Source organism: Acartia tonsa, chromosome 14, assembly GCF_053477335.1.
Source record: "Acartia tonsa isolate MP-2025a chromosome 14, ASM5347733v1, whole genome shotgun sequence".
NCBI lineage: Eukaryota > Metazoa > Arthropoda > Copepoda > Calanoida > Acartiidae > Acartia > Acartia tonsa.
In genome coordinates this window covers 32,517,579-32,533,681 of record NC_137273.1, presented here as the reverse complement: position 1 = coordinate 32,533,681, position 16,103 = coordinate 32,517,579, and the positions used below count along the sequence as shown (strand labels likewise).

At 32.5% G+C, this 16,103-nt stretch overlaps 2 protein-coding genes across 2 annotated transcripts in view; both read right to left on the bottom strand.

Annotated features, from left to right (window-relative positions):
* LOC145305420 (uncharacterized) overlaps positions 1–6,975 on the bottom strand; it is a 60,228-nt gene extending 53,253 nt beyond the window's left edge. Inside the window, exons 1-4 of the mRNA XM_080147037.1 lie at positions 6,969–6,975; positions 3,517–3,579; positions 1,216–1,405; positions 692–756 (exon numbers count right to left, since the gene is read on the bottom strand). Coding sequence (XP_080003163.1) covers positions 692–756; positions 1,216–1,405; positions 3,517–3,579; positions 6,969–6,975 — 325 coding nt within the window. The remainder of the gene's footprint in view (positions 1–691; positions 757–1,215; positions 1,406–3,516; positions 3,580–6,968) is intronic.
* Positions 6,976–11,689: 4,714 nt separating this feature from the next.
* LOC145306479 (uncharacterized) overlaps positions 11,690–16,103 on the bottom strand; it is a 54,570-nt gene continuing 50,156 nt past the window's right edge. The window contains exons 4-5 of the mRNA XM_080148596.1: positions 15,488–15,639; positions 11,690–12,081 (exon numbers count right to left, since the gene is read on the bottom strand). Coding sequence (XP_080004722.1) covers positions 11,855–12,081; positions 15,488–15,639 — 379 coding nt within the window. The 3' untranslated portion in view covers positions 11,690–11,854. The remainder of the gene's footprint in view (positions 12,082–15,487; positions 15,640–16,103) is intronic.

The following is a 16,103-nucleotide window of genomic DNA, read 5'->3' as shown; positions in this document are numbered from 1 at the left end:
TTGAGTTAAAGCAAAAGAAATTACATCATTTCGTCAAATACAAGCTTTTTTATTGATGTTTACTTTTGTCTACCCTTAATGTCCCGTTTTTTGGCAAAAGATCCCACTGTGTATTAATATTAAAATTTATGCTATTAACTCAAAATGTACAGTTTATGATGGACGCCATCCTACTGTTATGATTGGTAACATCTGGAATCAGTAAAAATCAATGTTCAGTGCAAAACACTCTAAAAAATTGCGGCAAAAATGCTCTAAAACTACAAGAAGTCTGTCAGTACACTCATCCGTAGTTTTGTTGTGAGTGTTAAAAAAAATATTAAATTAAAATACTTACAAAGACAAACGCACAACTTTTTTAGGCTGCCGTTTAGAAGATCTTTAAAAGCCTTATGATTAAAACAAATTACTCAAACATATGTAGAATTTAACCTTTTTTCTCCAACCTTTTATCAGTGAGGGTGGTGATTTTGTATTCGAATAGAGAACTAATAATAAGCCAATATAGATTATTAAATCTGATTTATTAATCACTAATTATAGCAAAAAAAGAATAATTATGCTATCATAATCAGGTTATTTTAGGATTTATTTACTAAACCTAAAAAACTAAAACCTTTAATAAAGAATAACACGTAACGCAGCAATGAATGTTTTAAAATCTATAAGAAATTACTATATTTTTACTTACCTAATGTGTGAATTTTCTCGAAGTTTTGATTTATATCAGACATTGTAGATGTTCCATTCATAGGTCTGAAAAGTAAAGATTTAGATTTGATAAATTAGATCATAAAAAATATAATAATATATCAACGTTATCTTTATTCGGTCTATCTCCTCTCTCTCTCTCTCTCTCTCTCTCTCTCTCTCTCTCTCTCTCTCTCTCTCTCTCTCTCTCTCTCTCTCTCTATTTATCCTTGTCTCTCTCTTTCTCCCTCTCTTTTTTTTCTCTCTTTCTCCCTCTCTTTTTTTTCTCTCTTTCTATCTCTCTCGTTCTCTCTAGCTCTATTTCTCTTTATCTCTCTCTTTTTCCTTCTTCTTATTTCTCTCTCTCTTCTCTATCTATGTGTTTCTTTTTCTCTCTCTCTATTTCTCTTTATCTCTCTCTCACTATCTTCACCTTTCTCTATTACTTATGTTTAGCTTATCAATTCAAACAGCTCTGAACATAGTCGTCCTTTCTATATTTTTGCCAGTGTAAAAAAGACTCACCTTGGTGGTAGGGAGGGTTGCTGTGCCCCTGGGTGTCTCGGGGGTAGGGGCGGAGCCGATAACTCCTCCTCCCCCACATTAACACCAAAATCAGGGTTTGATGATGACATGTGACGTGAGGTTTGGGACAAACGTTGACGGCGGCTCCGCCCCACGCCTTTGTGGTCATTGTTGGGTTCACTATCAGAGTCTACAATTTTTTTGAGGATTTATTACAATCTTATTCGTAGATTTTTAAAACATTTATTAAATTCCGTTTGTAAATATATGAATTATTGTGTCAATAACTACAAGTTCAATCAACTAAGCAGTAAACCATATTATAGCCAATTCACTTTATGTACAGGGTGCGTCACATAAATCCGGACTTTTTTTAAACGGCCATAGCGCCAAAACTACTTTACCAATCAGGACGTTTAACCCCACTATAAAAAGCTTAGGTAATGACCTTTTTGCCCATGAAAATCTTTGAACGATGGAGGACGTGTACGCCGAGCTTGCCGCGCATATGTTCAACAAGGCAGATTCGAATAGCGCAGATAAATAACGGTGGATTTATGACTTGGGCCTACTAAATCTGACCTCAGCCTATTTGTAGGTGAGATGGACTAATGAAACTTGCTGGAGATACTATCAGAAACCTAGTGAAAACACTAGAAAAGACTAGAGCTCTCTATCTCAGCTGACTTGGCTGTAGTTATCCGATAAAGTGGATCGTGGTAGATTTTCAGATGTCAAAAACGTCAAAAATCTTGAAAATTTCTCGGTTCTTGACTTCAGGGGCCCATATGGAACCTTGAAACTCGCTTTAGACTATGTATTGCGCTGATAACTCTATCTTAATCTTCGTGCCATTTTTAAAAAGGTATAAAACATTGTTTTAGCTCAACTGTGGCCCAAATGAGAGCAGCCGTTTCAAAGAGTAGCTTTAAAGATGGGTTAATTTGGATCCTGCTGTTACTCACTCCTTAAGGAGATGTGGCCTCCCAGCAGCCCGGATCTTAATCAAATGGACTTTTGGGCCTGGAGCGCCATTAAAGCATGAACCAATAGACGCGCCCATACCAAAAAGACCTCTCTCATTACTCCTATCATGGAGAACTTCGCCTGCTTGGACAGGGACATGGTGGCCAGGGTCGGCGTGCGGTTTAGGGGGCGGGTAAAGGCGGTGATTGAGGCTGGCGGTGATTTTATTAAATATTCTAATAGTCATCTACCTAGGTTGCTTCCCAGTTTTTAAAATTCAAAAAAATCTTTAAAATTGACGATTTTATGTTTATTTGTTTAAAAATAAGAAAAAATCCGGATTTATGTGGTGCACCCTGTAGATACAAACAAATCTTTGATGATATCGATGCACTAGAAATATCGCAACCGATAATAGATGGTCAAGAGTACATGGACGTTTATTATTGATTGTTTGTTTAATATATTTCATCTAAAAATTTAAGTTAAAAGGTAATTATAAGATTAAAACTTATCAACAACATAAATATGCTTATTTACAATTTTATCACGAACTTCAAACATTTACGCCACAAATATAAACAAACACTTCAATTAAAAATTATAAAATGAGAAAATGTATTGAGACTCATAGCCAACAATATTTACACTATTCTTAATACACATAGCTGACACAAAGAAGATACTAATGATAATCTAAATACAATGTATTAAAATATTTTCAAGTAATTTATTTTTGAATAAATAGGTGTTAACAACTCAAAGCAGTAATGATTGATTTATAGTTGTCTTACAAACCAGCCACATTTAAATAATTGATATCTACTGAATTGCAGAGATAAACTGACATATTACCGACGTGGTACTCTATATGGTTAAAAAAAACTAGATTTTCTGGGAACTTATGTTTAGATACCTGTAAAATACTGTGTTATGGGGGGGGGGGGAGTCTAGTGGATTTTGAGACAACCACCAATGCCCTCTTTTATAGAATAGCTATAATTTGCTTTCTTTCCAGGGAAGCTTAAGATTAAAACCCGGGAATAGACACTTTTGTAACAATACGATGGCTTTGTATGTATGCGTTAGTACCACTCAAACTGAGCTGGGTCTTTAAATGTGTAGCCGTTACCGTAGCCGCTGCCGTAGCCGTTGCCCTAGTCGTTGCCGTAGCCGTAGTCTAAGGTACAGCCACTAACCTAATACCAAGCCACGGCTATATGAGATCTTTAAACCATAACCACTTTTTGAATTTTAGTAAAAATATTTTAAAAATAATAATAACAATACGTAAAAACTTCAAACATTTAAAAATCCATGTTTTATTGGCAGCACTGGCAGTGGCGATGGCTACGACTACGGCCACGACAACGGCCACGGCTATGGCTACGGCAACGGCTACACATTTATTATTTTAGTAAAGTTATAATTTAAAAATCTGCGAAAGCTTTTTTAAAATTTAGGACGTGTCTGTAAGAACACTATGATTAATTTCTTATAATAAAATCCTGGGTGTTACTTGAGAAAAGGTCATACATTTACCAACGTTTGTTTGTAGTTATCTCATATTGCATCTGGACCACAAATGTTTTTTTAAAGGAAAAAGCAATTATTGTTATGCTTATTTTGGATTAGTTTAGGTTAATAAAGGTTGAATTAGCTTATAGGGCTAGTACAAAATGATATCACTAGGTTATGGGTAATCCCCGACCCTGGGAGAAAAGGCAACCTTTAGATCTTTTACATCATGAATTGAAATAATGTTTTTTCTCGGGTGGATAGGAACCAATTCTCATCCATACGAAAAAACTATGTCTAGCATCGTATTACATCCAGTTTTCTACGAATATAGAAATGTACAATCATAAGATTAAAACCAGTTTTTTTAGCCCGTGCCTTCGGCAACTTGGGGCTAAAAACTAGTTTTAATCTTATAATTGTACATTCTATATCCGCGGAAAAAAGTTTATAATACGATTTAAGAAATAACTATTATCTCACTTTAATTTAGTATTCAATAAACACCCATTGTCTTATCCCTGCAATTTTTTAGGGAGTTACCCCTATTTGTCTGCATTCAAAAATAATGCCTCGACAATTAAGGACATGCAATTTTAAACTCATCAGCCATTTTGTTTCCAGGGGACAGTGATACACATTTAAAAAAAAAAAAAATTCCAGTGTTGCTTTTTTTCTAGGTTTGGAGTTTAAAACAGTTATTTTAAAAAAATTAATCCTATTAAAAAATATATTTATTCCCATGAAAGAAGCAACAGCTATGGCTAAATGGCCTTTGAACCAGAACCTAGTAAAAATGTCTGACTCTATGACGTGAAAAAAAACTTAGCCAATGAGAGTCCACTTTTTAAGTTTACCATTGGTCAATTACAGTGTATAATGGCCTCTCATTGGATATTTTTTTTTTCACGTCGTAATCAGAGTCGGATACTTTTACTAGGTTCTTTGAACCACATAAAAGCAATATTGAATATTGTAGATATAGTTTACTAGAAGTAATACTTAATTTTAGACCCACTTTATCAAAAACAGATCTTTTAACATCATTATACTCTATATATGTAAAGTAATTTTTTTCTGCAATTTGATTTTTAAGAATATTTATCCAAAAACCTTTTTTTTTTGGTAGTAGGTGGTTTTGTAACTACGGTTAAATTAGCAAAAAGTCGATTGGGTGTTTTAATCAGAAAAAAGTATTCTCAAATCATCAGAATTGAACGGACAATGGGAATTAATCTACAGTCCAATCTTTCTGCAATTATTTTAAAGGGGAGTAATTCTCTGATTATTAGTGGTATATTGATGACTAATCTCAATCTGTACCACTTTTGATTCCAGTGACGTCATATAAATGAGGGAGATGAGAAGAAAAGTGGGAAAGAAAACCCCTAGAAAAGAGATGAAGAATCCCTCATTTTTTATTACGTCACAGGAATCAAAAGTAGTACAGATTAGGCTTCGTCTATATTGATTATTCGTTTAAACTTTTATAATATTTAGCAAAAACTATTATATGTATAAATATGTATAAATCTAATTTATTTTTATAAGTAAAAAATCCGCTAGTTTTCTTTTTGATACTTACATCTACAGCTGCTATGTAAAATAAATGACATCAATATGTGCAAACAAGTGCAAATTGAATCTTTCAGTATTTTGACAAACAAAGTATGTCTTAGTCTTTTTTTATCACTTACAGTTACTTGTAAATGTAAACTCTTGTTATCATGTTGTTCTTATGCACATGATAGGTCTTGTTTTCAAGAATATTTTCCCGTTGCCCGCATAAACTTTGAGCTTCTTATTGATAAAAAGTTGCACACTATATTATATAGAGAGACCTTGCAGTATATGCTGTTCATATGATTTAACAAAAAAAAAGGTGGATATGGCTGACACATAACCGACAAGATATTATTTTATTACTATTATGTTCAAAATTGACAGCTTGTGTGTATATCAAAGTTAGATAGCTGCTCAATTTTTTTTAGTCTTAAATTTCCCTAGAAAGGTGCCTTATCGTAAAGTTTCTAAGTTCAAATAAATTGAAAATACGGTTGGCGGGTGAGGGGTCGGGAAGATTTTTTCTGGTATTAATTATTACATTAGGCTAGTCTAGATTAAGTCATATTTACCTAGTTAAGTCAAGGGATAGGTTTAATAGAAACCCCCTCTAATTAACCCTTACAGATCGGGCCCCAATTCCCACCTTAATAGATCGGGGGGGGGGGGGGGGCTCAAAGAGACCCCCCCTCTATCTCGGCTCCTGGTACAGATAAAGACGTAAAAATTTTTTCTGGTGGTTCATGTGTATTTTTAGAGAACATTACTTTTTCTAGTCATAGCAGTCAGACCGCTCCTTAGCCGCTTTTTAGCGGCCAGCCGCTAAATTTTAAAACAGCTGTATAGCGGCCAATTTTGCAGCTAGGATGACCAAATTTTAGGACGAACGTTTATTTTTCATAACAAAAAAATTACTTTTTCTGATCATCGCCGAAAAACGGCAAATAACGGAAACCGCCATTTTCGGCGGTTACGGCGGTAAAACGGCGATTGGCGGCGCAAATTAATATTTTTATCTGTTTATTATTGCTCAAGGATTTACCAAAAAAAGTTATAGGTCTCTAGCTGTAATAGAAGCCACGATATTCATGATATATGTCTGTAGTAAAAGCCGGACAAAAATCGGTCATAAAGTCGGTCAGGGAGCGATCAAACGGTCATCACACCACTTTTCTCAGAGGGTCATTGATATCTAAGTATTCACCAACAAAATTTTAGGTTTCTACCTTATACACAAAAGTCATAATGTAGAAATTAAGATTTATTTAGAATTTTTTCTGATTTTTTTTGCTACCCAACCGACTTTGACCGGACACCACGACCGACACAGACCAGATATCCTAATAAAATCAACTCTTGCCGACGTATAATTACTAAACTTAAAAAGTCATGAAGTTACAGCTCTCCATCTTACCTACAAAAAAAAATGAGATTGAAAAAACTAGAGGGGGGGGGCTCTTTGAGCCCCCCCCCCCCCCCGATCTGTAAGGGTTAAAAAGAAATATTTAAAAAGGAGGCATCTTTTGTGTTTTAGAGCAACAAAAAAAACTGCTTTAATGAATAACTTACATATGTTAAGCTTTTCATAGTAGCTTTGCTCCTCAAAATTTTGAGCATCTGTGAATAAACATTGTTGTAGCCGCAGTGTACTCAATTATGCTGCATTTTCTGTGCATTTCCGTTTTTTCCACCAATTTTGTGTTCACCTTTCATGTTTACATGGCCACACTATGGGCCATATGCTTTGCATAATTTTGCACTATGGCCAATATGAGTGCATAAATGTGTTTAAAATCTTTAAGTGATGTTTCATAAATAGTTAAACAACACTATGTTCTGAAATTGTGCATAATATTTCTTTATACACTACAACACTATGGTTTAAAAGAATGAACATAATATTTCTGTAAGACTTAGTTTAAGTTGGGTTTGTCAAAATTGATTATAATTAAATGAAGCAATTTCAGTGAAAATTTGTATAATATTAAGTTTATTATTTTTTTTGGTCTGATACTAAATATCTTGAAAACTGCATGTGCAAATTAATTGTACTTTTCAGTTATGCTTTAAAATGTCCTGAGGTAGTTTTAGGCTATTTTCTTCAACTCCGTTGCCCTCCCCTATAGACTATGAGCTAAAACAACATGTTTACCTTAAAAATTTAAAAAGTATATATATAAGTTTCTAAAATTTTGCTCACATTTAACAAATAGCGGCCATTGTTAATATTTTTCTAATATATATGGGATGCAACACCAAAAAAACATCTAATGTCAAAATGTATGTCTTTACAGATATTCTGCATATTACTGCAAAATAAAAAAAAAACACAAAACCTTTAAAGATATTAGGCATTCAGATGAATATAATATTTTAGCAAGTTCTACTTTATAAAATAAGTATTTTATATTATTAAAACTGAATATAATCATTGATTTTTATACTTGATTTTAATCAGCATATAACACAACAACATAAATGGCTTTTAAGTCTTGAACCATTATTTTTATGAATATAAATCATTTTTGAATAGGTAGTAATTTTGCAAATGAATATAACTTATGCATACTTTCATTAAAAACTATTGAAAAAAAATTAAAAGAAACAATTATACATTATTTAAAATGAATAGTTTCTGAATTATTTAGTAAAATCTTCTTTTGAATGCAATAAAGTGTCTTTAAAAACAAATATTAATGATCCCTCCAAATGCATTGCCAAAAATTAGCAAAATAAAAAGCAAAACATTTGTTCTTAATTTTCTCAATTTGACAGTCTTTTATCTGAAGCCTCTAATTTTGTAGATCATGTTTTGTGCATTTTTTCCCAACTCAAGCTCAATTTAGATTTGTAATTTGATGGAAAATTCACATTTTTGCAACTAATGTTGAAAACAATTGTAATATTGTGCTTTCTATTTATATCGTATATTTTTTTAAAATTTAAATTATTTAAATGCTTATTAGAATCTTCACCTTTCACAGTTATAATATTTATTTCATCTATTCATCATTTCATGTTCATAATAAATTCTTTGCATTAATTTTGTCAACTTTATTTTGTATAAATAAAGTGAAGAGGAGATCCAACAAGTGTGACAACATCAACAAAAGAAAAACCATACTAACAGACAGTTGGAGAGAACAATATCAACACTTCCAGTTTTTCATAACTTAATAAGAATATTTATAGTCTAAATAATTGTGTATGAATTTGTTGCAAAATTGTTTTATATAGAGCTACTTCATTTAAAACCATATTCCTTGTTGTCCTAGAAATTATCTTCTGAATAATCAAATGAATAGGCTTATTATACCATATAAACATTGTTGTTAAAAAGTAGAAAATCTGCATGTTTTGCAATGATCAAACAGAGTTGGTACAGTTTTAAATTGTTCCTAACCAATAAATGATTTATCACACAAAGTTTAAAATCAATAGGACAATTCTAACATTGTGAAGTTAAGGATAAGTGGTTTTTGTTATAGATGAAGGGACACACAGACATAACCTAACTATAGAAAATCTTTGCTTTTAAAAAGAAAGAAAGATTGCAAGTGAGAATGACAGAGATAGCTAGATGAATGCAAAGGATTGAAAATTTTGAAATGCAATCAAATGGAAAAGCGCTGTTGCACTGAAGTAAATTGAATTGAAAAGAGATTCGTGATTTCATGTTTGCATCTGTATATCACAACCAATTAAAACTAAAATTTTGCACAATCAAATATCAAAAGCATAAAATAAAGCAGATTTTGATATTAGGACATTGTAAAATCATACCTAAAAATAACGAATAATAATAATAAAATATTTGCTTAAACCAGTGCTTAGCAGCTGCATACTCAGCTGTTTGGCTGTAGTTGATAAAATTAAAGCCGTGTGGCTGTCTCTGCAGCTACAACAGGATACAAATTTAGTTGCGGCTACAGCTGCTAAACCCAGCTAACATTTGAAAAATTTTGAACAGTACTGAACCATTGTGCATTAGTTCACCCCTCCTCTTTATTTGGGATCATAAAGAAATTAGTTTTTTTTCACGAAAGCGTTTCATTTGATTTATCTTTTGGCAATTTTATTAAATCAGAAAAACGGATTATATTTCTAAGAAAAATAGTAATGTATGGAAGACTAGAGTTCTCAAAGATTAAATTTACAGGAAAAAAAAACATTCTGTATTCCCCCCACCCTTCAAAATAAATTGAGAAAAAGTATAAATTATGGGCTCTAACCCTGCGGGGCTGTTCTAACTTTTTCTCAACCCAACCCAAATACCATTTTAAATACTTGAAGTTCCTTTTTAGTCAAGGTGAAATTTGAGGGAAACCACGAATGGTATCTATAATACAAAGTAGCTTGATGTTTGTCCGTCTGTCCTTTCGTCTGTCTGTCCATCTGTATTTCCGTCCGTCCCTTAGGATCTCGGTAACCACTGAACCGATTGGATTCTACTCTTCAGGGAATATACCTACTGGTTCTGTGTTGGTTTTCGGCTAATTTCTTTGGGGGTGGAACACCCCCAACCCTCAAAAATAAAAAAATCCCCCACCCCTTTTTTTAAAGAGCAGATAGCTGTAGCAGTGCCTTTTTTAACAAATTCTAGGCGAAGCCCCCAAAGGCTAGGGACGAAACCGCTAGTGTTGCCAATAAACAAGGAAGATACTAGTGAGACAACAGACACAATTTAATTTAGAGTATCTGCTCTAATAAAAGTATTTTACTTTTTTTCCGAATTATTTTCCCTGTCCTAATAAAACCATTTTTTGCAGTTTATAATTAAATTTGAATTATGATTTGTTGTTAGAAATAATTTAAATAACCTTAATGTTTAATTTTCGCAGCTAGAACTTTTTTATTATTTTGTTATTTTATAAAACAAAAACGATTTGAATTTAAAGAGGTGTGGGTTAAATGTAACAAAATTATAAAAGAACTTTTGTATAAATGGATATAGTATATACGTGGATATATATTGGCAGGTTAAAATTTGGCGATAATACAGCTTGCTATTTATTAAGCAGTTTGCCCATCCAGTAGAATGGGGAGGGGATGGGGGTATTATCATTTTAGCAAGCTGCAAGAATCACTTTATCAGAACACATGATAATCTGTTGCAATATATCGATTTTTGTATATTACTTTTTACATTGTGTTGACTTTAGTTATTCCATAGAATAATTTTGGACTTTGTTAATTTTTACAATTTTGCTGTTCAATGCCATGAGTCAGGTTTAAACAACAAACAAAAGATCTCGCTTAAAGATATAACAAGGATGACAACATCCATAAAAGCGAAGCTCTGAAACGATATGACAGACGAACATTAACTTTTGAACTGAATATACAAAATATGAAATTATAAGGTTTGACAAAATTATACGTAAATTTGTTGCAAAACTTCTTAAATACAGAATTCTGTTTAAAGATTTACTGACATTTTTAATACTTGATTATAGAGATGCTTCGCTCATAATATTGTACCTTATTGCAATAGGAATCAGTAATCAAAAAATCAGATCAATCGGATGATTTTATCACATAAAAAATTGTTATTAAAAAAGTAAAAAAATCAAAATGTTTAAAATGGACGTACGGACATTCTGGTAACGATTATAGAGTTGCTACGCTTTCTAACTCGTACCTAACTACTGCAGAAATCACCATGCAAAGTTTGAAATCGATAGGACAATTCTAACATGCCTAAATTAACTAATAAAAGCTAACTATCTCGGACGGACGGACGGACGTACGGACGGACGGACGGACGGACGGACCGACCCTAATTATAGAAAAGCTTCGCTTTTAAAAAGACATTATACAATAAATTAACAATGAGTTAAGATTCTTTTTGTAAACAAAACCAGCTTATACCAACAATGAAATTAATTCGGAAAGAAATCACTAAACCTATCCGTGTTTTTCAGCTGTCGTTGGGGGGCAACACATCGTAAAATTGACGACCTCTCCATTTACCCCCCAAATATTATTTTAGATTTATTTCGCTTGTTGGATATACCTTATTCCTGAAACAAAACGAGGATGACAACATCCATAAAAAATAAGATCGATAGATCATATGGCGAACATTATCAAATATAGAGTAATATTCTAAAATGAATTTAAAACAGAATGCTTAATATGGATATATATTCTTTTAAGACATGTTTTTAGAATCCTTGGTTTTTAATGTGCCTATTCTTTTAACATTATGTCTTATCATCCTCAGAATCAACATTCAAAAATCAAGCTATAAAAGAAACAAAATCATCATGATTTAAATGGACCAACAGACATTTTGCACTTTGCTACGCTTTTTAAAATAAACATAAATGTTAATTACAGAAATCATCATGCAAAAGTTTGAAAAGGTTATGAAGAATATTTTCGATTGTATCTGTCCAGACGTATGGACATGCCAAAAAATTACTTAGAAGAGTCTTTCTTTAGTAAAATCTCATGTAAACGACCAGTATAAATTAGAAACATTTTTTGGAAAGCAAAACTTCTTCACAATTATTGTTTGTCGGTAATTCGACGGCCAAAGCAACATTTTAACGTCACCATGTCTAAGATTGTGGTTCGAGCCCTTCATCTACTCAACGACGAACAAATATATTATGTTTGACGCAAGTTTTAAAAAATTGCTGTCACGCTCCCGATATAGCAACCGAATTGTAATAAATTTTCCTGATGGGCTTCTGCACCGCCGCGGCGGCGTCTCCGGTATCTCCTCGTACACAATCTCATTCTGGCCGCAGTCCAGCTCCAGCTCGTTGAAAACGGCCGAGTCGTTGGATGCCGTTGTGTTCAACCGATCACCTAAAAATAAGAATCTTTGCATTATAGTTAGAAATTAAACTTTTAACATTCAGCTTTAGGGTTTTTTATTTGAATCTAATGATCTCGGAAATTGCTGGTCCGAAAATATTTTACTTTGGGTTGGTCTTAGGCTATTTTCCTTACCTGACCCTTGATGCAACTAATCTACAATATAAAAAAAATAATATTTTATTTGTCTCAACTAAATATCTTAGAAATGCTGGTTTTTAATGAAGCTTTAACAATGTCCTAAAGTGTTTTTGAGCCTATTTAATGAAATTTAAATTAACCTAAATAACGACATTCTGTGCTAGAACCCTCACTTTATCCCCAAGAAACAAACGAAACAAAAGTAAAATTAAATTTTCCAAAATTCATTACCTCACAACTATTGTACATTTTAATTATCTTTTTCTTTCTATAATTATTTTGCATACATAATTTCATTATATAATTATAATTTAATTAGGAAAAGTTGCAGTTAATTGAACAACAAAAAGCGAAAGTCAGTGATTGGCAAATGGATTTTAAAAAGAGCTGGTAACCAATACATGATTTTTCATTGGGGGTAGTTAACAACAACGTCGAACCATCCTTTTGTGACTAACACCACCGCAATTGCAGACACTCAACCCTTTGATTGAACGACCTTTATAATGTTTACAGGTTTTGGTTGGCTTTTTAGCTAATATAATAAAATCAATAAATAGTCAGTAATGAACACTTTTATTAAACAAGTCAAAATAAGTTATAAAAATTAAAAATCATATTCCAATATAACGATTCAAAGTTTTTCTCGTATTCATTCGAATACGGTGGATAGGAACCGTTTCTCATCCATACGAAAAAACTATGTCTAGCATCGTATTATATCCAGCTTTCTACGAATATAAAAATGTACAATCATAAGATTAAAACCAGTTTTCTTAGCCGGTGCCTTCGGCACCTCGGGGCTAAAAATCTTAATCTTATGATTGTACATTCTATATCCGCGGAAAGCCGTTTATGATACGATGCGAGAAATAACTATAAATAATCAAGTTCTAATCATGTACAATTATTAGCCCTTTTTCTTTCAACTTTATCACTGCGTATTTATGCAATTTTAAAAGAAATTGAAGTTAAGACATTCTTGTACTTAACAAGGATGAAAGGGTATGCAAATGAGACGAAAACAAGCCAACCTTAATATGAAAAAGTACAATATTATATTATTTTGATCTTTCAACACTAAAAGAATAACATTTTAAAATCATAACATTTAGTGAAATATTGTACAAAGAACTATTAATAAGAAAAAATCTTCTGTAGATGCTCACTGTAGGTTAGGTTAGGTTTAGTAAAGTAATTTTAGAAGCACCAAGAAGGATCTGAGCCCCAACAGGGATATGTTGCTTTAAAAATAAAAATAGGTTGGAGGGGGGGGGGGGGTGTGAGTTAAAAATATGTTTGAATGAAAGCACCAGTTTTTCATGTAAAAAAGAAAACTATTTTTATGTATGAAGTCTTATAGGATTGAAATTAAAACTAAAGAAAAGGTTAATCATGAAATTGTATGGATTGTTTTGAGTAGCGAAGATTATCTTTAACCAAGGTTTGTCTGTATATCCGGTAAAAAAATACCATCTCCCCTCCCCCCTACAAAAAATTAACCTCTTATATACTTTCCTGTAATTGGAAGCTTTATTAATCCAGCAATTAGAGAGATCTTTCGGTACAAACAGACATAGCCAAGGATAAGACTTTTGTAGCTGCGCTACTTCTAAACAAAATTGTCCTTGTCTAAATTTTAACATAAATAAAAGTATTTAGAACTTTCTAAAAGAAATTTAAATTAGAGAAAATTTAGTATAATAAAACCTAATAGTAGGAAAGATTTAAGTAAAAATAAAAAAAAGTTTATAATCTTAAGATGTGTATTTATCCTATAAAATCTCATAAACGAACTCAATAATACCCTTTCAAAAGAAATTGAAAATTGTAATATATTATAAAATATACTCTTTTTGTAACTTTTTTTCCTTTACCTCTTCGTAGATTTTTCGTGTTATATCAAAATAGCACTTTTATATCCCATAACCTCAACAAGTTTCACACTAGCCCTGTTAGACTTTTCTGTAACAAACCTAACCTAACTTATCCTAGGCTAAACAATGTATATAGAATATATGGATATTGTGGCAGGAGATATTTTGTCGTCAATTTAGGTTGCTAATATAGCCCTCAGATATTGGTCAATACGTTTCTCCATAGTCAGGGGAGGTAATTGGGTAATCCCACAAGTGGGGGATTGGGGTTATTGTTATATTAGTCAGCTAGGAGAAACATTTTATCAGGGTATGCGAAAATATATCACAATATCCACGTTTTCTATATCCATTTGCTAAAATAGTATTCTTGAATAACAAGTTTTCTGCAGAGGCAAAAACAAAAGGCACAATCCTTTAGATCTACAAGTTGGGGGGTTCGTTTTGTTCTCTAGATGCTTAGAGGTAAATTGCAACTTTTTCTCTTGTGAATCTCATCCTTTAATTTGTAGTTGACAGAGTTGATTTTCTTGGCTCCAATTCCAAATCAAAATCATTGCTTTCATTTCTTATGAGTAGAGTAGTTACTCTATAGTTCGTTAGTTATAAAGAGAAAATTGCAGAGACAAGGACATCCAAGCTTTTTTTCAGGGGGGTGAAATGATGGTTTGAAAGGTTTGAGGGGGGTAAGATTAGGGGTTTCTAAGTTTGAGTGGGGTAAACACCCCTTTATCCCCCCCCCCTTAACGTCTATGACCTCTTGAAATTGTTGATAATAACGTAAACCTCTTTGATTTCACGACTGGGAATTAATTTAGTAAGTTTTTTGCAATATAAGTTATGGACTATGGCGAAATCTTTCTAATACAGAAGTTGCGCTACATTTGTATAATTTGATAAAATTATCCTTGATTTGAAATATTAGAGAAAGAAAACTTCATTGCTAATAACAGCTTTAAATGATAGAATTTTGTTGTAAATGGATTGCTTTCCTAACTTTTACCCTTTAATTTAGTTTTTCTTGATAAATTGTACGGTTTACTTAATGTTTAACACTTTTAAATCAAAATTCTACTGAAAACTTAAATTAAAAGGATGGCAACATACATAATCCATAATATAGATAAAATGAACAGAAAATTAAATACACCCCTAAAAAATGTAATAGTCCTTTACACCAATAAACACAGAGATTTACAAGGATAAGACAATGATCATTACCATTCTATAGATTACAATTAGTAGTTTAATCCTTTTGGCACTTAACTTTATGAACCAACCAATCAATCAAAATTCCCCAAAGTTGTTAAGCCAACAAATCAGAAAACGATTTTATAAAACTTTTGGCACTCATGTAATAAACAAGAATAAAATCTTACCAGAGCTGCCGGACCCAAAGTCCGAGGATTCCGACTCAAAGTCCGAGGTTTGTTCCATCTTGTTCTGAAGTTGGTATCCCCGACTGTCCTGGTGTTGGTAACTCTGCTCGAGTTTGGCGCCAATTCTCTCCAGGGTGTCAGTAGATTTTATACTGAAATTAATTTTATATTAGTTTACATTAATCAACTTATAACAGGATTTTTGTCTATCTGTCTGTACCAAAGATTCTCGCTAACCGCTGAACTGATATGGTTCTCCTTTACAGTGCAGCTTCTCATGGGCCCTGGGAAGGTTTTAAAATATTTTGGGGGAGGGTACCACCACCCTTTCAAAAGAAATCGCCCGTAGCAAAAAATTACCACCTCAAAAATTGTTTTTACTTTTTCTTTTTAAATCTAAAATTAAAAATTGGATTATCTAATTCAACTCCCCCTATCTACTGGATGAACGAAATAAATAAGGGCCATCGTGGCAATCTAAATTGACGAATAAGTGTGCCCTGTCAGATAATTAGATTAGTTTAAAGTTCTTATCAAAGGAAATACTTTAATGCGAATAAAGGAGGTATTACAGAAAGACAGAAAACAGAAAAAAAATGTGGGACAGACAGACATG